Source organism: Eleutherodactylus coqui, chromosome 6 (genome assembly GCF_035609145.1).
Source record: "Eleutherodactylus coqui strain aEleCoq1 chromosome 6, aEleCoq1.hap1, whole genome shotgun sequence".
Taxonomy (NCBI): domain Eukaryota; kingdom Metazoa; phylum Chordata; class Amphibia; order Anura; family Eleutherodactylidae; genus Eleutherodactylus; species Eleutherodactylus coqui.
In genome coordinates, this window is record NC_089842.1 from 338,638 (window position 1) to 362,893 (window position 24,256).

The 24,256-nt window shown below is 46.3% G+C and overlaps 1 protein-coding gene across 6 annotated transcripts in view; it reads left to right on the plus strand.

Moving 5' to 3' along the window:
• Nucleotides 1–24,256, plus strand: part of CEP164 (centrosomal protein 164) — a 218,879-nt gene that overhangs the window by 83,869 nt on the left and 110,754 nt on the right. For all 6 annotated transcript variants that reach the window (XM_066606019.1, XM_066606020.1, XM_066606023.1 and 3 more), the window contains 4 exons: nucleotides 3,263–3,342; nucleotides 3,437–3,745; nucleotides 14,831–14,962; nucleotides 18,059–18,275. In XM_066606019.1, coding sequence (XP_066462116.1) covers nucleotides 3,263–3,342; nucleotides 3,437–3,745; nucleotides 14,831–14,962; nucleotides 18,059–18,275 — 738 coding nt within the window. The remainder of the gene's footprint in view (nucleotides 1–3,262; nucleotides 3,343–3,436; nucleotides 3,746–14,830; nucleotides 14,963–18,058; nucleotides 18,276–24,256) is intronic.

Sequence of the window (24,256 nt, forward strand, 5' to 3'; positions counted from 1 at the left end):
GTAAGGATGGGACTATCCAGGGCCAGATCAATTCTACAATCCTATTCGCGGTGTGGGGGCAATACCTCCACAAAGCTTCTTGGAGAACACATCTTGAAAATCCCATAAATAGTCCAGAATGCTAAAAGTATCGGTGGAGCACAGTGTAACAGGCACTAGATGATCCTCACAGGACCCTCCCCACCGAACTAGCTCCAGAGTAGTCCAATCGAACTGAGGATTGTGCGTCCTTAGCCACGGCAATCCCAGAACGATATCCACGGACATCTTCTCCATGACCAGAAATGAAATAACCTCCGAATGTAATGCACCCACCATGAACCGAAGTTCTGGTGTCCTCCAACGCACTACCCCTGAGGACAGAGGGGTTGCACCGATACTGGTAAAGTGGATCGGCAAACCTAACACGGTAAAACTTGATAACAGTGGTCTTATGAACTGGAAATGGATAAGGTTCGTGGCAGACCCAGAATCAATAAATGCCTGTCCCACCCTGTGAAAAGCCTTGTAAGACATACTACAAGGCACCAGTAATTTAGGGAGTACCTGACCTCCTAGATGACCCTCCCGACAGTCACCTAGGAGCTAAACTTTTCCTGCTGCTTCCGTATCTGCCTTTCCTGGCAGGACGCGATGTGATGACCAGCCTTGCTGCAGTAGAAACAGAGTTGGTTTGAAACCCGGAACCGCCTCCTTTCTTCAGGACTCAACCGGTCCACTTCCATACCATCAGGTCCGGGGGTTGACAATGGGGTGCAGGCTGTAGAAGTTGCCAGAGACTTAGCACCCCGTTCTTGCTTGGTATTCTAGCTTAGCTTCCCTTCTAGACCTGAGTCTACGATCAGCTCTGACTGCCAATTCCATTGCCTGATTCAGAGGGTGACAGATGGGACAGCAATAGATTTTTTACTGCGTCAGACAGGCCTACCAAAAACAAATCTTTTGAGCGCACAATCGTTCCATGCAGATTCACCTGAATACTGCCTGAAACTAGAGCAATATTCTTCTGCTGACTGGTGCCCCTGGCGTAGGGCTAACAACTAACTGACTGCATAACCTGCACGATCAGGTTCATCAAAAATATTTCCGAGCTCAATGAAAAAAAGAGTCTACCGACTGCAGTCAAGCTGAATCAGCTGGTAAAGAATAGGCCCATGACTGAGGCTCTTCTCTGAGCAGAGACTGTAAGGACCGGCGGTTCACGGGTCCCTCGTGCCCTCACCGCTGGTCCTGTCACACGGGCTGCTGCTGTGTGGTGCAGGGGAACCCTGCTCCTCGTCACCTCCCCTGGCCGCGGAGCTCCTCCTCGCCGCCGGGTTGTTAGGGATTTGGTGGGTGTTGCCCCGCATCGCGTACTCGGTATTATGGCAACCAGGCATGTGTCTCCTTCCCTGCCTCCTGCAGGGCTAGGGGTGGGTTCCCCAGTGCTGCTGGGTGCACTGAGCTGCTGTCAGACTCCTCGCCCCAATCAGCTGCTGGGGCGGGAGCTTTGACAGCATTTAAACCTTTTTGTGTCTGCAGATCAGTGCCAGCATTAGTTTGGTCTTCCTGCTACACCAGCGTACTTCTTGTTGTGACTCCTGACTTTTGACTCCCTGTTTTTGAACCTGACGTTGCCTTTGCCTGACCTCTTGTACCGCGTACCCTCTCGTTGCCGACCCGGATAGTCTGACTCTCCTTGCTGTTGTTTGTTCCAGTGTCTGTCTGTTTGTTAGTCCCAGTGTTCCCCTTCCTTAGTGGGTGTAGGAACCGTCGTCTAGGGGCTTAGCCCAGGGGGCAAGTAGGTAGGGACAGGGGTTGCGGGTATTTTCGGGGACTTCCAGTTTCCCGGACCCCGAGTCCTGACAGAGACATAACAATCCCCACCCGTTGAGGCTCGGACCCAGAGGAACAAGGCCACAAGCGAAAACACAATTTACAAGCCTCCCGGAAGACAAAGAATTTTTTCTGGTCCCCCAAGAACACCTCGGGTAATGGGCATTTAGGTTCAGGTACTGGATCAGCTGGCACAACTGACCACTGCTCATGATGGCTGAGATGCCCCGACAGGTCCTGAACCATCCCGGCCAGGTCACTAATCTAACCGGTAATCGTATTGTAGGACTCCATTCACACTGTGAATCCCACCTCAAAAAACCGCAGGAAAATTTTTTTAGGCCAGTTAATATGTTACAGTACTAGTAGTCTGCACAGGTACGCACGGCGCGGGGCTCCCTGACACTCACCCACACCAATGTCCCTTCCTGGAGGTAGCCCCAAAGGTGGACAGGTCCAGGCCGCCAACACTAACCCTACACTGCCTAGTGGCAGGACAGGAAGGAACCGCCGTACGTATGCAGATGACAACTTACTAGTACTGACAGGCTAGGCAGATGGAATAAATCAACCCGACAGGAAAACCACGGAACCCAGGCAGAGCTGGATCGAGACAAGGTAACTTTCACTGGAGCAGGATTGAAGTTAGACACACAGGGAACGGAACCAATAACTGGCAACTGTTATCAGCAGCTGCCAGACTATGTTCAGGAGTCTCCGCCCCCAGGGCGGAGACCAGTCAAGCCATCCAACTGGAGCTCCAGCCAGACACTATAACTCAGGGGTAGAGCGCGCGCGCCTGTCATAGCAGGCACGCGCGCCACACGCTGCGCCCACACACCGGAGTACGGCGCCGCCGCTCGCCGACCCAAACATGGGTGGAACACCATCCCAGAACGCCGCGGCGAACCGCACCACTGCCACCCGTGGACCCTGACCAGCCTCATGGTAACATCAGTTGGCAGAAAAATAGAAAAGTTCATTTGCTGCACAGTCCTCTACTGATGCCCATTGTAGGCACTTTCTGCACTGGACGGAGGTCATCGAGGGCAATCTGGCAGTGGTATGAGCTGCGATACCCTGTGTAATCGGATACCATTTGATCATCGCCAGCAGGAACTTTATCAATGCTTTGTACTATAGTCGCTGTTCTTTGGGATTGGACCAGATGGGTTAGTTTTCATGCCACATGTACATCAATATGTGCCCATAACCCTGTCCCTGGTTGACCTTCCTTAGACTACTTTTGGTAGGTACTACCCACTACACACCAGGACTACCCCACAAGTCAGGTCGTTCTGGAAATGCTCTAACCAGTCGTCTGCACATCACAATTCAGTCCTTGTCGTAATCGCTCAGATCCGCACTCTTGCCTGATGTATCCCTCCTCCCGGCCGGTGTGTGACCTGTACTACACATCATATGACTACAAATCTTTTCTTATTAGGGGACGATAGAAGAGGTGGCTGAAGATGTTGAAGAAGACATCAGTGAAGATCACCTTAAACCAGTTAAAGATCCAGAAATGTAGGTGGCAATATTATTGTTCCTGTTTTTTGAGAGATGCCTGAATGTTTGCGTCTGGCGGTACGTGGCTGCTGTTTGGTTTTTGTTGTTCTAGAACGGTTCCAGATGGAAAACCTGCAAGTCCTACCTTGGATCCGGCAATCACTGAAGACGAGTCCAGATTATCAGACGAGTCCTTGCAAAATGCAGCTAAAGAGCCAAAAGCAGAACCTATTAAAGCCATCACAGAGCTGGTGGAAGTTATGGAAGAGGCTTCAAAACATTCCAGTGATACGTCTGAATTAGTAGAAGAGCCAGAGAAGATGGAGACAGAGAAAGAAGAGCGACAACAACTGCTTGAGCTGAGAAAAGAGGAAGAGGAGAAAAAACATGGACTGTATCGGCAACAGAAGAGCAACCTCAGGTAATTGTGTGCCGCAATTAAAGGGATTTTACCATTAGAACAAACATTAACGTGTTCCCTATTGAACCTTAAAGGGGTTCCACCGCAATTACAAGTTCTCCTAGAATGGTAGCGTTGAAAGGGTCCTCCGGGGTCATCTGGTCCAAGCCCCTGCTCAGTGCAGGATTCACTAAATCATCCCAGACTTATATTTGTCCAGCCTTTGTTTGAACACTTCCATTGAAGGAGAACTCCCCACCTCCTGTGGCAACCTGTCCCACTCATTGATCCCCCTCACTGTCTAATATCTAATCTGTGTCTCCTCCCTTTCAGCCTCATCCCATTGCTTCTAGTCTTTCCTTGTGCAGATGAGAATAGGGCTGATCCCTCTGCACTGTGACAGCCCTTCAGATATTTGTAGACCGCTATTAAGTCTCCTCTCAGCCTTCTCTTCTGCTAAACATTCCCAGATCCTTTAACCTTTCTTCATAGGACATGAGTTTTCTCCTCACTGCAAGGGGTACAGTAATCCTGCACTGATACAAGGTCCCTGCACTGATCTCAAGATCAGTGGGGTCTCAGTAGACACCCACCCATCAGCAAGTTACCCCCTTTCGTGTGGAGGGGGGATAGCTTGTAATTGTGGTACAGTAAGGATGTTATGGAGCATCCATCTTGTTTAACCAAGAGTACAAAGACGCAGTAAAGAGTGGCTCTCGCTCTAGAAGACGGCTTTGTTTAGCTTCTGGTGACCCCTGGAAGTTTCAGCTGGTGTACCGTTAGTTGTTCAGCTGATTACCTGCAGGTCTGCATTTAGAGAGGTTGCATTCATGTGGCAAACAATTTACTCCTTCCCCTCTCTGTGACTTAGATGTACATGACATACAAGTTGTTTGACAGCTGACACCCACCACGAACAGCCTCGATCACAGCTCCGATTGCAGCTGTTTGACAGCTTACGTATTCAGTCAGTCTTGACGGCTGCATGTAAACTGTCAGCAGGATGGGGTGTCTTCCCTCCAATTCACCGTTGGCCATCTTATCATGTGACCACGCAGTTGCAATGGTTACAATTGCAGCCCTGTGTCTAGTGAAGGCTCCCACGGCTGCCATTTATCTAACCATGTTACTGTAAGCCCTGCCTATGGCCTGTGGAAGACAGGGATTCATGGCGTATGCTGATCCACAAGGTGACCGAAAGCCGGCAAAGACTGAACAGATAAATCATAATGGTCATCATGGCCTGTGAAAGGGCTTAATATGTAAAATGTGTGAAACAATATTCTGTAAGTATTGCAGTCTATTGTAGAAATAAGCAAGCGATTGCAAGTTCAGGTGCCCTAAGGGGACTAAAGGGTCATGTAAATGTAAGTGAAATAAAATGTAAAAAAAAAAGAAAAACCTTAAATTAAAAAAAAAAAAAAAAAAAAGTTTTCTATTTTTCCCACTAAATTTTTGAAACAATTAAAAAAAAAAACCAAAAACATAATTATCATCGCTATGTACGAAAAAGCCCAAACTATCTAAAGATCGCATTATCTCACACAGTCACTGCTGTAAAAAAAATGACATAATGCCAGAATTGTGGATTTTTTTGGTCTCCCTTTCTACCAGTAAACATTTGAATAAAAAGTGATCAAAAAGACCTGTGGACCCAAAAATGGTAGCAATGAAAACTACAACTCATTCCGTGCTGTCAACAGAAGAGTAAAAATGTTACGGGGCTCTGAATATGACAACACAAAGCTTTTTCTTTTTAATAAAAGGGTTTCTATTGTTTTTTTTTAACATAATTAAACAAAACAAATGTCACAATGGCACTGACCCTAAAATGACATTACCAGCTCATTTTTACCACGCTATGAACACCATAAAAGCGAAACCCCCTGAAAAATGTTGCAATTGCATCTTTGTTCCATTACACCCCACGTAAAATTTGTAAGCATTTTCCAATACATTATATGGTAGCATTAAACCGTACAACTCCTCCTGCAAAACGCAAGTGCTCATAGGCTGGCACTGGAAATATAAAAGGTTATGGCTCTTGGAATGCAGGGATGCAAAAAATGAAAACAAAAGCTTAAAAAATGGTTGGTCGTTAAAGGGGCTCTCTGGGATGACGCCGGTTCCAAACAGAGAATGTGGTAAAATAGCAAATGCGGTATGACTGCTGCAGCCAATCGCATGCCCACCCTGATACTGTCTCTTCTGAGGGCAGTGATTGGCTGCAGTACCTTTGTGCAGGTAGTTGGAATGCCATCATTGTTTGACAAGGAGAGTGGTGGTTGTGAGGGATTCCCTATTGAGAGGAACAGAGGCCGTTGTCTGCAGACCTGACATAACCTCACAAGAGGTGTGCTGTCTTCCAGGTGCACAAATCACAGATGTGTCTGATAGGCTGTCAAGACTCTTCAGTCCTACAGAACACCACCCATTCCTACTAATACATATAGGGACAAATGACACTGCAAAAAAGGACCTGGCAACTATCTGCAGAGACTTTGAAGACCTCGGCAAGAAGGTGAAGGAACTAGGAGCTCAGGTGATCTTCTCATCCATCCTCCAAGTGGATGGACATGGAATAAGATGATACAACAGGATTCTAGAGGTGAACAAGTGGCTACATCGATGGTGCCGTCAGCAAAGATTTGGATTCCTAGACCATGGAGTGAATTACCTATATGATGGACTGCTTGCTAGAGACGGGTTGTACCTTACAGAAACACGTAAGCATATATTTGGTGGGCGCCTTGCTTCACTCATTAGGAGAGCTTTAAACTAGAACAATATGAGAAGGGAAGTGAAAGGCAAAAATATACAGCTAATTAATACATTTGAGAACCTCGCTATTAGAAGTGGGAAGAAAGAACAAAGACAAAAAATTCAGAATGCAAGTAGAGGAGCAAGAGACCCCGATCACAAACGAACATGTTCCTACACAAATGCCCAGAGCATGGGAAACAAGCAAGGAGAATTGGCGCTCCTAACACAGAAAGAGAAATATGATGTCATAGGCATCACGGAAACTTGGTGGGATGATACGCATAATTGGATACAAGGCTTGAAGGATACAATGTATTTATAAGAAACAGACCTAATAAGGGGAGGAGGTGTTGTGTTGTATGCTAGGAAGCATCCTCTCCACAGAGCTTCAAGCTTCAGAGCTGGGAGTTCTGTAGAAACTGTTTGGGTAAGAATACAAAGAGAGAACAGAAAGGACACCATTGTAGGCCTTTACTATACGCCTGGACAAGCAGAAGATGTGGAGGAACTCTTTATACATCAGATGGCCAAGCTCTCAAAGAAGCCTAACATAGTGATCATGGAAGATTTTACCCATCCAGACATTTGTTGGGAATCTCTCAGGTAAAAGTAATGGATCCAACAGATTCTTATCCGCTCTTGCTGACAACTTTATCTTCCAGAAGGTAGAAGAGGAAACAAGGGGATCTGCCATCTTGGACCTAATTCTTACCAACAGGGAGGGAATGGTTGAGGAAGTAAGGGTGGCTGGGACCTTAGGAGGCAGTGATCCATGATATCCTTGGATTTTGGATAACAAGGGGAGGAAGACCTGAGAAAACTCAGACCTCAAGGTTGGATTTCAGAAAAGCAAATTTAATAAACTTAGTAAGAGGGTAGGGGGGAAAAAAAGTACGAGCGGAGGGGCGTGAGTGGCTGCGTACGAGCGGAGGGGCGTGAGTGGCTGCGCACGAGCGGAGGGGCGTGAGTGGCTGCGCACGAGCGGAGGGGCGTGAGCGGCTGCGCACGAGCGGAGGGGCGTGAGCGGCTGCGCACGAGTGGAGGGGCGTGAGCGGCTGTCGTCCAGTGTGCTACTTGTGCAATGTATGGGGTACTTGATCAGCCCCGATCGAGGGTGCATACTGTTGCGCCAGGTGCATGCTTGTCGCACATTTAGAAGCCCAAACTTGGATTTAATGAGCGACTGGCAACACTGAGATCCATTGACAGCATGGAAAGGAGTTTGCTGCTTACTGAGCCCTTGCTGGGGTAGAGGCAGGAGCGGAAAGTAGTACGAAAGAGCAGGGGAAGTAGGCAGCTAGCTAGCTGGGTGACAGTCAGAAGGAGAGAACCAGGGAGAACCAAGTCTGTAAAATTGGCAGATGAGGGGGAGGCCATTACAGAGCCAGCACCGCTGCAGCACGACATGCCCTCTGAACGCCAGAGATATAACTGCTCCAGTGAGATGGGGAGCGCAGGGCAGGCTAGACGGGTCATAGTGGTGGGGGACTCAATTATAAGGGGGACAGATAGGGCAATCTGCCATAAAGACTGGGATCGTCGAACGGTGTGTTGTCTTCCTGGCGCTCGAGTTCGACACATCGGAGATCGTATTGACAGATTACTGGGAGGGGCTGGTGAGGATCCAGCGGTCATGGTGCACGTTGGCACAAATGAACAAATTAGAGGTCAATGGAGGGCCCTCAAAAATGATTTCGGGGACCTAGGATGTTACCTCCTGGGTAGTTTTCTCGGAAATACTACCTGCACCAAAAGCCACACTAAAAAGGCAGCAGGATCTTAGGGAGGTAAACAAGTGGCTCCAGAGTTGGTGTATGAAGGAGGTGTTCGGGTTCCTGGAGAACTGGGCTGACTTTGCTGTTCGCTACAGGCTCTACCATAGGGAAGGGCTGCATCTTAATGGGGAGAGTGCAGCTGTGCTGGGGGAGATGATCACTAGAAGTCTGGGGGAATGTTTAAACTAGAGGCTGGGGGGGGGGTCAAAAAGAAAAACAGGGGGGTAGACAGTGTTGATAGCGACCTGGGTCTAAGCAATGGGAATAGGGGGCCGTGCAGGGGGTGGGGTTAGTACAGTTAGAACTGACAGATCAGCCAATAGTACCATCAGTAGCAAAATTAATTTAAAGAACAAAAATAACCGTTTAAATTGTATGACCACGAATGCAAGAAGTCTGATGGGTAAAGTGGGTGAGCTTGACTGAGAATGACTGATGAAAATTAAGATATGGTTGGAATAACAGAAACATGGCTTGATGAGAAGTGCGATTGGGCGGTGAATTTACAGGGTTACAGTCTCTTCAGAAGAGACCGTGGTGAACAGAAAGGGGGAGGGGTATGTCTGTATGTTAAATCGTACTTAATACCGAGGCTAAGGGAGGATATAGGAGTAGGAGGTGAACATGTGGAATCTCTGTGGGTAGAAATACAGGGAGGAAAAAATAAGTAAATCCTGATAGGGGTTTTCTATAGGCCACTAAAAGCAACAGAAGGAACTGAAATCTTATTATTAAGGCAGATAGAAGAGGTGTCAAACCGCAACGAAGTAATTATCATGGGGGACATTAATTATCCAGATATAATATGGGATAACGAGACCTGCAAATCTCACAAGGGTGATAAGTGCTTGAGATCAATTAAAGATAACTACCTTACCCAACTTGTGCGGGAGCCAACTAGAGGGAGGGCCACTCTGGACTAAGTACTACTTAACAAACCAGACCGAATAATGGGGGTACAGGTTGAGGGAAACTTGGGAAATCAGTAACATTAATTGGGACAACTTCCTCAAAAATATCAGTACAGAGGACAAATGGGAAAAGTTTAAAAACCTCCTAATCACCCAATGTGAGCAGCTCATACCCTTTGAAAACAAAAGAACTACAAGTAGAAGGAAACCAATGTGGCTCGACAAGACAGTAAGGGGGGCAATAAACAAAAAAAGAAAGCATTTAAACTACTAAAACAAGAAGGTAGCAAAGAAGAGCTAAAATCAAACAGGGAAAAAACAAAATATGTAAAGGAAAGATCAAAATTGCTAAGGAGGAGGCTGAAAGACTGATCGCCAAAGAGAGCAAAAATAACCCTAAACTATTCTTTAACTATATTAATAGCAAACGGATTTGCACTGAGAGCGCTGGCCCTTTAACGAATAATGCAGGGGAAATCATTGAAGACGATGGGGGAAAGGTAAATCTATTAAATGGTTTCTTTTCAAGTGTATTCACGAACTAAAAGGAAATGCCACACGAGATGCAGGGGAATAGAACGACCCCCCACGCTAAGTATGCCTAACACAGGAGGAAGTGCAGCGTTGTTAAAAAGGATTAAAATCGATAAATCGCTGGGTCCAGATGGAATACACCCAAGGGTTCTAAGGGAACTAAGTGATGTGATAGCTAGGCCGCTATTTCTAATATTTATGGACACTATCAAGACCGGGGTTGTACCCCTGAATTGGCACATTGCCAACGTGGTTCCAATTTACAAAGAGAGGTCCAAAAGAGAGCCTGGTAACTACAGGCCGGTAAGCCTCACTTCAATAACTGGAAAAATATTCAAGGGGTTTCTGAGAGACGCCATCCTAGAATACCTCGAGAACAACAGAATAACTCCTCACCGGCATGGGCTCATGAGGGGTTGATCAGGTCAGACCAATCTGATCAGCTTCTACGATGAAGTAAGCTCTAGGCTGGACCTTAGAGAGTCTATTGATCTCGTATATCTGGATTTCTCTAAAGCATTTGACACTGTGCTGCATAATGGGCTGATATATAAAATGAGACGGCTCGGACTGGGTGAAAACGTGTGTATCTGGGTAAAGAACTAGCTCAGAGATAGAAAGCAGAGAGTGAGAATAAGTGGTTTGTACTCTGATTGGGCCCCCGTTGCTAGTAGGGGGCCACAGGGTTCAGTACTAGGCCCTATTCTGATATATATATATATATATATATATCAGAGACCTGATAGAGGGGCTACACAGTAAAACCTCAATATTTGCAGATGATACAAAATTATATAAGACAGTTAATACAACGGAGGACGAGGTATGGCTACAAACGGACCGAGATAAGCCGGGGGCTTGGGCAGAAAAATGGCAAATGAAGTTCAGTGTGGATAAATGTAAGGTTCTGCATATGGGCAGGAGAAAGGGATGTCACCAATATACACTAAATGGGGTACAGCTAGGGAAAAGTGAGATGGAAAAAGACCTGGGGGTACTAGTGGATTGTAGATTTAACTTGAGCAACCAATGCCAGTCAGCTGCTGCAAAAGCTAATAAAGTCTTGGGGTGCAGTAAAAGAGGTATAGGGGCGAGGGACGAGAACATTATCCTCCAACTATATAAGGCACTTGTCAGGCCCCACATGGAATACTGTGTACAGTTCTGAACACCGACGCTCAGGAAAGATATTGCAGTGCTTGAGGGGGTACAAAGAAAGGCAACTAAACTAATACATGGAATGAAGGGACTGGAACACCCAGTCAAAATTAGGATTATTCACCCTGGAAAAAAGGCGACTAAGGGGCGATCAAATAACTATGTTTAAATACGTTAGGGGACTATACAAGGATCTCTCCCATGATCTGTTTATACCCAGGACTGCGACGGTAACAAGAGGGCATCCGCTACGTCCAGAAGAAAGCAGGTTTCATCACCAACACAGAAGGGGATTCTTTACTGTGAGAGCAGTGAGACTGTGGAACTCTCTGCCTGAGGACGTGGTGATGGCAAAATCCATTGAGGAGTTTAAGAGGGGACTAGAAGTCTTTCTTGAGCAGAAGGATATTACAGGATATAGACATTAGTTGACCAGCGGGGGGGTTGTTACGGGTCTTACCTTCGGGTAGGAACTATCAAAGGTTGATCCAGGGATTATTCTGATTGCCATTATGGAGTCAGGAAGGAATTTTACCCCAAATGGGCTAATTGGATCCTACCCCTTGCGGTTTTTGCTTTCCTCTGGATCAAATAGGGCTTGCCACAGAGGCCAAAAGCAATAAAAATGGATTTGGGGGTCAAAAGCAAAAGAAAAGTCAAGGATGCTATTGGATGCTTACAAGATGAAAATGGTGAATTGGTTAAGAATGATGTTGAGAAGGCCGAACTTTTAAATTCCTATTTTGTATCTGTTTTCTCTCCGAAAGTAGATGGTCTTCCTTGTGCTATTGGGGGATACAAGAATGCAGACTATCTATAAGCAGAGAGATGGTGAGGGAACACTTAGCTAACTTAAATGAATTCAAGTCTCAAGGTCCAGATGAATTACATCCTAGGATACTAAAGGAAGCAGCGGAGGTAATTGCTGAACCACTCGCCATAATTCCTGGAGGACAGGAGAAGTCCCAGAAGATTGGAAAAAGGCAAATGTTGTCCCTATCTTCAAAAAAAAGGGAAGAAGGCGGATCCAGGAAACTACAGGCCTGTGAACCTGACTTCTATACAGGGAAAGATCTCTAAACAAATTATTAAAGAGCATGTATGCAAGTACTTGGATAAAAACGGAGTAATTGAGCAGAGCCAGCATGGGTTTATAACAAACAAGTCGTGCCAGACTAATCTAATCTCCTTCCATGACAGAATCACCGACTGGATTGATCAGGGAAATGCGGTGGATATAGTATATCTTGACTTTAGTAAAGCATTTGACAAAGTATCTCATACCATACTTATTGGAAAAATGACTAAATCTGGGATTGACAAGACAACTGTTAGGTGGATTCATAACTGGCTGAGTGATAGTACTCAAAGAGTGGTCATAAATGGCTGCACATCCAAGTGGAAGAATGTATCAAGTGGGGACTACAAGGCTCTGTCCTGGGCCCAGTGTTGGCCAACATTGTTATAAATGATCTCCAGGAGGGAATTGATGGGAAACTGATCAAATTTGACGACGGCACAAAGCTAGGAGGGATAGCCAACACTAGGGAAGAGAGGGAGAGTATTCAAAAAGTTCTAGAAAAGCTTGCACAGTGGATAGCGACTAACAGAATGGTATTTACAAGGAGAACTGCAAAGTCCTACATCTGGGCAAGGAAAATGAAAAAAAAGCACATTTAGATTGGGAGGAATTGGGCTAAGCAGCAGCACATGTGAAAAAGACTTAGGTATACTAATAGATCATAGACTGAACATGAGTCAACAATGTGATGCAGCAGCCAAAAAGGCAAAAATAATTCTGACATGTATTAAGAGAAGCATAGAGTCTAGATCACGTGAGGTCATTATCCCCTCTACTCTTCCTTAGTCAGACCTCATCTGGAATACTGGGTCCAGTTCTGGGCACCCCACTTTATAAAACACATAGACAAACTGTAGCAAGTTCAGAGAAGAGTTACCAAGATGGCGAGTGGTCTGCAAATCATGTCCTGTGCAGAACGGTTAAAGAATCTGGGAATGTTTAGCAGAAGAGAAGGCAGAGACGAGACTTAATAGCGGTCTACAAATATCTGAAGAGCGGTCACAGTGCAGAGGGATCAGCCCTATTCTCATCTGCACAAGGAAAGACTAGAAGCAATGGGATGAAGCTGAAAGGGAGGAGACACAGATTAGATATTAGACAGTGAGGGGGATCAATGAGTGGAACAGGTAACCACGGAAGGTGGGGAGTTCTCCTTCGAGGGAAGTGCTCAAACAAAGGCTGAACAGACCTCTCTCTGTCTGGGATGATTTAGTGATCCTGCAATGACCAGGGGGTTGGACCCCATGACCCTGGAGGACCCTTCCGACCCTATCATTCTACGGTAGCTGAACCTCTGGAGCAGTTGGGGGTTTACCAAGTGAGTAATACGTTTTATCACACTCCTTGCTTACAGTCGGTCTTTTAAATGTACCGAATATCTCCTTTAAGGGAATTTCTGTACCATACTAAGTAATGGTAGGGGTACAATGTCTGGGTTCCCCATCACTCAGGACTGTAGTGCTTGGTAAAATGTTGTGAATCGTTTTTGTGCACCGCACGACCCCTCACGCGTTTAAGTGGAGCTCTGCTGCAGTTCTCTTCACTATACCATCACGGAGTAAAGGGAGAAAATGAAGGCGCTGTACTTATAAAGTCTATCATATCTCCTTCTGTAGACCATTGAGTGCAAGCTGTCGTTGCCCATGAGCAGCTAGGTCAGGGTCTGAATGCTATTACCAGTTCTAGACATGATGATCTCAGAGCCAGACAGTAAACTGAGAAACAAGTCCACTAAAACAGAAGAGAGAATCAAGGACTTGCATGTAGATGGACAAGTTCCTTAAGTGCGGGGGAGAGACCCAAAATGTTTCCAGTAGATACTTTGAGCGGGTTTGTCAAAGTAAAGGGGAACACTCTTACAATATTCATTGTGTGTTGTTAAAGCAAAGTCATTGAATAGTAATAATAAAATGCATTAAAGGGAATGTCTCACCAGAAAGACTTCTTGTCCTGCAGTTCTCACTTGGACCACTAGTCCTAATAATACACTTCCTTTATGTAAAGAAACTTCTCAGCTGTCATCTCATTATCATCACAGACAAGATTACACTGAGAGGAGAGACCTATATATATATATATATATATAACAGCCACCATTCACAATAGCCACAGCTCACCTCCTCCCCTCCCTGTACAGATGGGATTACACTGAGAGGAGATACCTATATACAGATAACACAGGAGCCACCATTCACAATAGTCACAGCTCCCCTCCTCCCCTCCCTGTACAGACAGGATTACACTGAGAGGAGAGACCTATTTATAGATAACACAGGACCAACCATTCACAATAGTCACAGCTCCCCCCCCCCCTCCCTGTACAGGTAGGATTACACTGAGAGGAGACACCTATATATAGATAACATAGGAACCACCATTTACTATAGGTCACATCTTACCTCCTCCCCTCCCTGCACAGGTCACTGAGCACGCCCACAACACACTCCCATACAAGTCAACGGGCCAGCTCCTGTACACTGTGTTTATGGTCCATGAAGCTGCTGTAAAGTATACCTATAAATCTTGTTACCTGCAGCTCAGAGAAGATGGTCACCTGCACAGTCGCGTACGGACGAGAGGGCCGCCCTCTTCCCCCGCCCCACAGTCATGTACAGACAATAGAATTTAAAAATCTGAAAATTAAAGCAGATTAGATAAATGTAATGTGTTTCTCCATCTGGTTTTAATTAGTAAAAAACTTATAAGGGATGTGTCTCTTTTAAATGCTCACAAATGTCAACATGGTGGCGGTCAGCTGAGGGTTCCTCGTTGCCCGTTCTTCCCGCTCCCACCCAACACTTCCATATATTCATAGGGAGAATGGGAATTGAAGTGCAATTTCTGCACTCCTGTGTAATGGAAATATTCGCTTCTTGTATCACAGGGCCTTAGAAGAAAAGTTAGACCAGGAGACAAAGAGGGAAGAGGAGAAACTGCGGGGGATCCAGAAGCAGAGATTGCTCCAACTGGAACGTGAGCTCAATTTGGAGAGGGAGGAAGAAGAGGAACGCATGAAGTAAGGGGATGTTCACAAGTGCGAGAAGGAAAACGCCGTGTCCCTGGGGTGGACTGGGGGCTGGAGGGATATTCACTCCCAGGAAGCAAGATGGCTTATGGCTACTAAATGCAAGTGTATTTAAAGGGGTTGTTCTGCAATCCAACCAAATGGACGCCCTCCGTGCAGCCTGTGGAAACTCGTCCTGGAATGGGTTGAGTGCATCTCTAGACTGGAGGGAGTGGGCTTTGACGCCACATTACTTGGTCCTCTTAGGCTGAATGCTGAGCCTGACGGGAACGAGCAGTGTGGAATTAGGCTCCACCCACACCCACCACAGCCACGCCCCCCTGGCCTAGAGATGCATCCAACCTGTCCTAGAATGTGTTTTCACAGGCTGCACAGATCGCAGCCATCTTGTTGAATTTCGGCCAGTCCCTTTAAATGCCGCACCCGATTCTCTAAAGCAGGGGTCCCCAACTCCAGTCCTCAGGGACCACCAACAGGTTATGTTTTCAGGATATCCTATGGTAAGAACACCTGTGGCAATATCTGAGGACCGACAATACTGAGGAAATCCAGGAAACATGACCTGTTGGCGGTCCCTGAGGACTGGAGTTGGGGAACACTGCTCTAAAGATCTCCCTGATCAGCAGTAAAATGGCTCGGAATCTGATTGGCATCTTGGTGCAGATGTGGAAGTAGACGTTTTGGAGGTTCCGTTTGGAGCCTTCAGTGCCGATCCGATTCAAAATCCTGTGCTATATCTTTTGTCCGGGGAAATGCTGGGTGACCTAATGAAAAGACCGCGCACCCCAATGGGGTCTTTCGGGCGCCATTTGTATCTGCGATGTGATACTACTGTCATTGTTGCTTCGCTCTTGTGATGGAGCAGAACAATGGATACAGCGAGTGCAGATGTGAACAGTGCCGAGTATGTAGAGCGTCAGCCGCTGGTGAGGAACTCTCCAAATACCTGTGTAGTGGCCCGGAGTTAACGGGGCCCCTCCATAATGTATAAATGCATTTGTCTCGTGCCTATGTGTTGTCAGTGTCTTTTATGTTGAGTTAACATGATGTGTATTGCATAGCTGCAGCGCTAAATGGGTTAAATATCTGGTATGTGACATGTCTGAGAAATGTATCTTGTTGTTTGGCACGTGATCGTGCTTCTTATTAAGTGATTGCAAGGAGTTGTATAAGGTCTTGTGTTCTGGACTTGCAAGAGTAAGGAGTGTTTTGTCAGGGTAATAAAATTCTAAGTACAGCACCAATCAGGCCCACCCCACTTGCCCCGTTGCCGGCGGTAAAGAAAAAAACACCACACAGGGAGGTCTGGTATAATTCCTCACACGGGGCATGGCTGCGCTTTTCCGACGTTTATTACAGATTACATGAGATCTTATACCCTTTGTCCCATCACCAACAAGGGGTGATGGGCTTATAACCATATATGGGCAGTCCGTTTTTCCGGCCTGAGACACTGAAAATCATATAACAGTCATTATCTTGATACTGGCGCCTCTGGCTTACGTACAGAAAATCACGTATTCAATTAACTCCAGTGCAAAGAATCACCCACTCAATTCTAAGAAAACGGCCAAGCATGCATTCTCCATATATGGGAAGTCCGGATTTCCGGCCTGGGACAGTGAAAATTATGTACATAGTGGAACATCTTGATATCTTGCTTCTGGGAAAACGGCCAAGTACACGCGTCCTTCATGTCTGGTTCGGTATCCTCTCTCTCAGCCTTGCAAAGCCTTGGAATATCTGATGTAAGGCGACATATAAGTTTTTTCTCATTTGGAATTGAATAAAACTTGCATATAGGTATAAAAGTATAAAGAACATATGGCAATATATATATATATACCCTCACAAACCCCCCTAAAAAACTTAATATGGAGATCAAGCATCAGACTTTGCACTCTTCCTCGGTCGTCTCTCCCTTGCGCCAGGGTTTCTCCACTGCCCGTAAGTCCCTACTCCTAAAAGGGAGGGATCCCTACCTCACCTCAGAAGGAGGCCATGGATTCCCTGGGCTTATTTCTGGGCATCCATACCCTCTATCTGTACAAGTTAACACCCCGCAGGGTGTGCCCTCGCCGGAACCTAAGGTCTTCTGCACTTTCCCTAGGCAAATGGGAAGTCCACTGACAGTCCATCTTATGAGACCGGGGCAGACACAGTACTAGTACATTTCTCCATTCTTCTGGTAACGTATCTGGTTGGCATTATCGGAACTGGATATACCCTCACAGTTTGTGGAGCTGCAAGTGAGCCACACAGACACCATCAGTTCTGTGTGGGCCAGAATGAAGGAGACTGAAAGGTATCCTCAGCCTTCCCTGGGCCTGCTTTACGCAGGAGATGCCAGTGGTGCCCAGAACCACTAAAGGAGAGAGTGGATCCGCCATGCAGCGTGGAGTGCCTGCCAGGTGTGCGTGCCGGCCGATAGAGAGCTGGTGAGTGTAAAGGAGTTTGTACCGGGAACGGAACCCCACAGATAACTGGGACTGTAGCTTCTTCTGCCATCCTGTGATTTCCTCCCTGTCGCACCACTTTGTGATTTTGCACCATTTTTCTGCTTGCATGAATCGATGCCTTCGGTTGGACTGTAAATAGTTTGCAAGTAAACAAGCTCTGCCAACCGTTCCCGGCTTTGCTATTTAAAAGTTCCCCGTGTGTGTGGATCACTTATTCCATCATCCGGATTCACCGCAGAGAAATGAGCGGTGGTGTCGTCTGTGACAAAGGACTGTTAAAGGTAAACCATGTATTAAGTTACCCCCAGCGGCACCTTGGACGCGTCCCGTGCTACCCTCAGGGTGGGAGATGGTAGAGCCCTGTGACAAACTCTACCCCGCTGTCTCCTAGGCTGTGGGCCGGCTCCACAGACGCTGCACCTACCTGGTTCTAGGAGTACATGTGATGTCCGACGCTGTCCTGCTGGATCTCACCAGCTTATCTCCATATCTTAGACATACACCCGTCCAGCTTTATATTACAAGTTCACATCTGTGCAGCAAACTCAACTTGTTCTAACATTTTGTACTTTGTTAGTGAAAGCTGATGCCAATCTCACCAGAATTTTCTCCTGTTTATTTCCTGCAGGATCTGGGCAGAGGATGAGGGAGAAAAGCGTAAGCGGGCGTTACAGCAAATGGAGGCGACACGGCAGGAGGAACTGTTGCAGGATAAAAATGACCTCCTTGAAAAAATGAAAAAAGAGACTGAAAACTTACTTGAGCAGGAAAGGAAAATGTTACTGGGTGAGAGAGAAGCCGCCCTGTCAGAGCTGAGGGCGAAGCTGAGTCAAGAAGCGGCGGAGGTAAGCAGGTGGATGATGCGCTTTACATCAAGTATTTGCATGTCATTTTTACAGGACACATGAAAACCAGCAACACGGCTGGAGCGCTGATGTTGGGACATGCTAGTATACCTCCTCCACTGCGCAGCCAGCCTCAGGGGTCCCAAAATCGCTGGTGGTTCATTGCTAATAGCAGTCCGGGACCCCCCTCCCCCTCTCCATGGATTGGCTGCTAAGTGTCATACGGTCAATTGCCAGAGAAAGGGTTAAAGAGTGCTTATTACCGAAAGCCCAGGACCGCTATCCAGCAGAGGACTGCCCCTCAGACCGTCATTTACATAGCAGTTTGTCCCCCATGCCAGCGAACCTCCTGTTTTACTGGTTTAGTGGCTGCAGGACGCTCACAGATCTCCTTTACATGCATTTAATCCATTTTGTAATAGATCCAAATCTTGACATATCGGAGTCATTGCAGCGTCCATGAGCAGCCGTGATGCCGCTGGGAGCGGAACCGGAGTTATGCTGGTTTCCCAGTTCATATATTGATGTAGTTTTGGGAAGGTCCAGCTGTGATCCACTAAAGAGATGCACAAAACATAAAAACGTGAGCTGGACCATGAAGGGGTTCCCATGATCTATGGTTGGTGGCCATCAATGTGTGATGGTGGGTCAGCCGGAAAGCCACAGACTGCTGTACCTGCATGTCTGCTGCTGGAGCACTACCCTCTAACTGAATGGCACCGCAGTACTCCTAGGGGTGTCACTGTGAGGGTAAAGGCCGGGGGATGGAAGGTTTTAACAAATATGAATAGTACGGTTATTGCATAAAATGGAATGAAAAGTACAAAGGCCAGAAAATACAATCCGGAACGAAGGAAAAAGCAAATGATAAATCGGCATATAAAATGCATAAATAAATGCATGGCTGCCAACTGAAATGGGAAGTAGTCGATTAGTAAAAATGTCATCCACACTGTATGTGCAAACTAGGTCGTCCTTCAGTAAAACCCAAGCTGGCTAGAGAAAAGCAGCATAAAAGGCATATTAAAAGTTTTTTATTGACTCTGTGATTAAAATCAAATTTGTGAACAGAGACCTAAGTGTTATATATATATATATATATATATATATATATATATATATGTAGATAGTCGCCATTTCTCCGTGGTATAAAGGCTCATGCCCACCGGCGTAGTACGCCGTGAATGGCATCAATGACATTCACATTAACATATATACTGCGTGCGTACAGCCCTGTTGTTATCTCGGGGGAGCGTGTTCAATGCCGCTATGAGACAGAGCAGGTGATCAAAAAAGAAACAAGTCACACTGCGCCTGGCGGCGCGCATGGTGGTGTATGACCAGAGGAAATGGGCTCGTTAGTACTTAGTAAGATATCCTACGTAGGATGTAACCTCAGCGTCTCTTATCACAAGATCAGGCTGCTGTATGAAAGGGCTGATCACGTGGCTCAGCTTCCGTGGACTCAGATCCACAGAGAAGAGCAATGGGCGTTGCTGGGGCAGGGGGTGGTTACACGCCGCTCCTCTGGTCTATATTGAGTCTGTTAACGAGGGACACGGATTCTCTGGCTTTAGTAAGGAGGGCTTCCAGGGAGATGTGTACTTTTATAAATGATGTCTCAGGATTTGGGGCACAAACGTCCTTTAACCCCTTAATGACATGGCCTATTTTGGCGTTGAGGACCAAGCGATTTTTTTTGGTATTTTTCCATCTCCATTTTTCAAAAGCCATAACTTTTATTTTTCCGTGGACGCGGCCGTATAAGGGCTTGTTTTTTGTGTGGCGAGCTGTAGTTTTTATCGGTGCCACTTTTGGGTACATAGACAATATCGTAAAATTTTGTAATTTTTTTTTTATGATAAGGGCGCCCACCCAGTGGCGTTTTTCGCGGCGTTTTCGCAGCTTTTCCATTAATTTCCATTGACTTTCATGGGTGCATTAGGAGAAAAATAAGGACACATATGCAACTGACAGTTCCTATGTTAAAAAACGCAACGTAACGCAAAACGCCAGTGGACAGGAGTACATTCAATTCTAATGGCTCTGCAGGAAAAACGCAAAACGCAAAGAAAAAAAAATCGCAAGTGGGTGGGCGCCATAACAGGGAGAGAAAACGCATCAGTTTTGCCATAGATTTTTTTTTTTTTTTTTTTTTTTACAGCGTTAATCATGCAGCATAAATGACACACTAAATTTTTTCTGCGGGTCGGTACGGTAACAACGATACCAAAATTGTTATATTTTTTTTTAGGTTTTTACACTTTTTTGCAATAAAACCCCCTTTTTTTTTGGAAATCTTTTTTTTCCTCTATAGCTGCATTCAAAGTCCTGTAACTTTTTTATTTTTCTATGTACGGAGCTCTATGAGGGCTTATTTTTTATGAGACGAGCTGTAGTTTTTATTGGTACCATTTTGGGGAATGTACGGCTTTTTTGATCACTTTTATTGCATTTTTTGGGAGGCAAAATGCTAAAAATTAGCATTTTGCCTCTGTTTTTTAGCGTTGTTTTTTACGCTTTTTATCATACAAAATAAAAAGTGTGTTCAACTTTTTGTACACTTCGTTACGGACGCGTCAATACCAAATATGTGGGGTTTTAATTTTTTTTCCCTTTTTTATGCTAATATTAGAAAAAGCATAAAAAAAAGGGTTTTTTTTAAATTTTTTTTTTACATTTTTCTTTTTTTACACTTTTCTTTCCTTTTTTTTTATACTATTTGAGTCCCTCTGAGGGACTTACAACACTGTGCCTATGATCGCTGTCATAAGGCATGGCAGAGCTACTGCTCTCCCATGCCTTATCGCTTATACAGCGATTATAGGCACAGGCAATACAGGACGCCAGTGTCTGGCGTCCTGTTGCCATGGCGACAGGCCGGGCTCTCGCGATGACATCGCGAGTTCCGGCCGGAGACACAGAATGAGCGCGGTCCCTCTGTGAACTCTTTCCCTGCCGCGATCTACTTAGATCGCGGCAGGGAAGGGGTTAACAGCGGGCGGCGCATCTCCGATGCCCCCCCGCTGTTACAGCGGGACGCCGGCTGTGACTGACAGCCGGCTCCCGCTGCGGGATAGCGCTGGATCTTATGTGATCCCGCGCTATCTCCAGGACGTACCGGTACGCCCTGTTGCGGGAAGTACCAGGCTGCCAGGACGTACCGGTACGCCCTGGAGCGGGAAGGGGTTAAAGAAAAGTTTAAATGGTGCCTTATCATCTATGTGGTCCACATTTGGAGGTTACGGAGTCATCTGTGGTCAATGAGGCGATCTCTCTCCTGAAATCTATTAGCGCAATAATCCATTTCTGGTTTGGTTGGGTCTCGTTGGAATTCAAACATTTATTATGGGAAGAACTCCACCATGACTTAGACCAAGACCTTCTTCAGGGTGCTTACATTGTACCAAGAGGCTTACGGGATCCTAACCGATGACTCTTACTGAACAAAAGGCTAATCTACTCCACAAATTTAGTAGAGATTTATTGGTACTTCCCAATGCTCAGGGTAAAGAATTGAAGGATGTTTTCAGCAACCGTATCTCAGTGGCTCAGAAACCTATTATAACCTTTAATAAACAGTCACTTTGGCGGATGGGATAGGATCCTGACAAGTAGGATACTCCACTCCGAAGCTGCGTAGACATTGTGAAGATTGCAAAGACCATATAAAATTTTGGTGAAAGAAAGAACCCATATACCCACTTGCCCCTGCAAGCACCCTATATTGACTTACCATAGATTGAGTCCATGAGATGGAAAAAAACAGGGGGGGTGACACACCTCAAGACAACCCTCCACCATTCTTGCTGGATCTCCCTCCAGTCCCCAACCCTCGCACCCAGGGACACTCCCTCTCTATATTCTCCAAACTAGGAGCCAGGCCTAAGACTCTTCTCACAGCCTTAAACACTCAGCAAGAATATTTCAAGGATAATTCGTAAGCAGAAGAGCACCCTAAGGATCCCAGCATCTGCCAAGGCCATGGACACTACAGGCCCCTCTCCAACTTTGTGACTTATATTTCGGTTGGCAGCCATGCATTTATTTCTACGTTTTATCTGCCGATTTATTGTCGGTTTTTCCTTTGTTCCGGATTGTATTTTCTGGCCTTTTTACTTTTCATTCCATTTATGTCATAACCGTACTACTCATATTTGTTAAAAACTTTCTACCCCCCCCAGCCCCTTTGACCTTCAATGTGATGCTGTACCATTTATCTACGCATATTGTATCCCCAGCAAACACAGAGGAGGGAGCGCTACAGCCCTGAAACGCGTCTATACTGGTTTAAGTAAAACAAGATGTGAACTAAAAGACGTAACGTCTCGCTGTTCTCCTGAAGAATCCTGCGCCTGCATTCACTTCTTTCTCACTGGCTTGTGCATGCGTCCTCCTTCAAAGGTTGTGACAATTATTGGGTTGGCTGCAGCGGTCTAAAATGACCCCTCTCCTCCTCCTTTGGGAAAACTTGAAAAAATATTCTAAGATACCCGCCCTTTTCTTACTGTTACTCCACCCCCCTCTTTTTCTACTGTTTTCCAACCTGTCAACAGGTTTGACCCTTATAGACCAGTGGCAGCATGCTGTCAGGCAGTAGGATAGCTTTCTAAAACTCGCACAGTATATACCTTTAGGCATCTCTACTGGATAGTTCAAACCTAAATTGCCAATTATGCAGAATGTTTAAAAAGTTAATTTCCAAAGGTATGAGGAGCTACTGGCCATAAAGTATATGTGTCAAGAATATACCTATTCTGCTGACTGACGGCATGCTGTCACTGGTTAGAAGGAATAAACTGGTGTCCTTTAAACAAGAAGTTATCCTTCCAAGGAATCCTTTGAAGAAGAAGAATATTGGTACCAAATTCTGTTTTATACTTCATGCCTGACCTCCAATCCTGTGTACTGAGCTCTGGTTATATCGGACTACGTCTGACCTCCAATCCTGTGTGCTGAGCTCTGGTTATATCGGACCACGCCTGACCTCCAATCCTGTGTGCCGAGCTCTGGTTATATCGGACCACGCCTGACCTCCAATCCTGTGTGCCGAGCTCTGGTTATATCTGACTACGCCTGACCTCCAATCCTGTGTGCTGAGCTCTGGTTATATCGGACCACGCCTGACCTCCAATCCTGTGTGCCGAGCTCTGGTTATATCGGACCACGCCTGACCTCCAATCCTGTGTGCTGAGCTCTGGTTATATCGGACTACGTCTGACCTCCAATCCTGTGTGCTGAGCTCTGGTTATATCGGACTACGTCTGACCTCCAATCCTGTGTGCTGAGCTCTGGTTATATCGGACTACGCCTGACCTCCAATCCTGTGTGCTGAGCTCTGGTTATATCGGACTACGCCTGACCTCCAATCCTGTGTACCGAGCTCTGGTTATATCGGACTACGTCTGACCTCCAATCCTGTGTGCTGAGCTCTGGTTATATCGGACCACGCCTGACCTCCAATCCTGTGTGCCGAGCTCTGGTTATATCTGACTACGCCTGACCTCCAATCCTGTGTGCTGAGCTCTGGTTATATCGGACCACGCCTGACCTCCAATCCTGTGTGCCGAGCTCTGGTTATATCGGACTACGTCTGACCTCCAATCCTGTGTGCTGAGCTCTGGTTATATCGGACCACGCCTGACCTCCAATCCTGTGTGCCGAGCTCTGGTTATATCGGACTACGTCTGACCTCCAATCCTGTGTGCTGAGCTCTGGTTATATCGGACCACGCCTGACCTCCAATCCTGTGTGCCGAGCTCTGGTTATATCGGACCACGCCTGACCTCCAATCCTGTGTGCCGAGCTCTGGTTATATCTGACTACGCCTGACCTCCAATCCTGTGTACTGAGGTCTGGTTATATCTGACTACGCCTGACCTGCAATCTTGTGTGCCGAGCTCTAGTTATATCTGACTACGCCTGACCTGCAATCTTGTGTGCCGAGCTCCAGTTATATCTGACTACGCCTGACCTCCAAT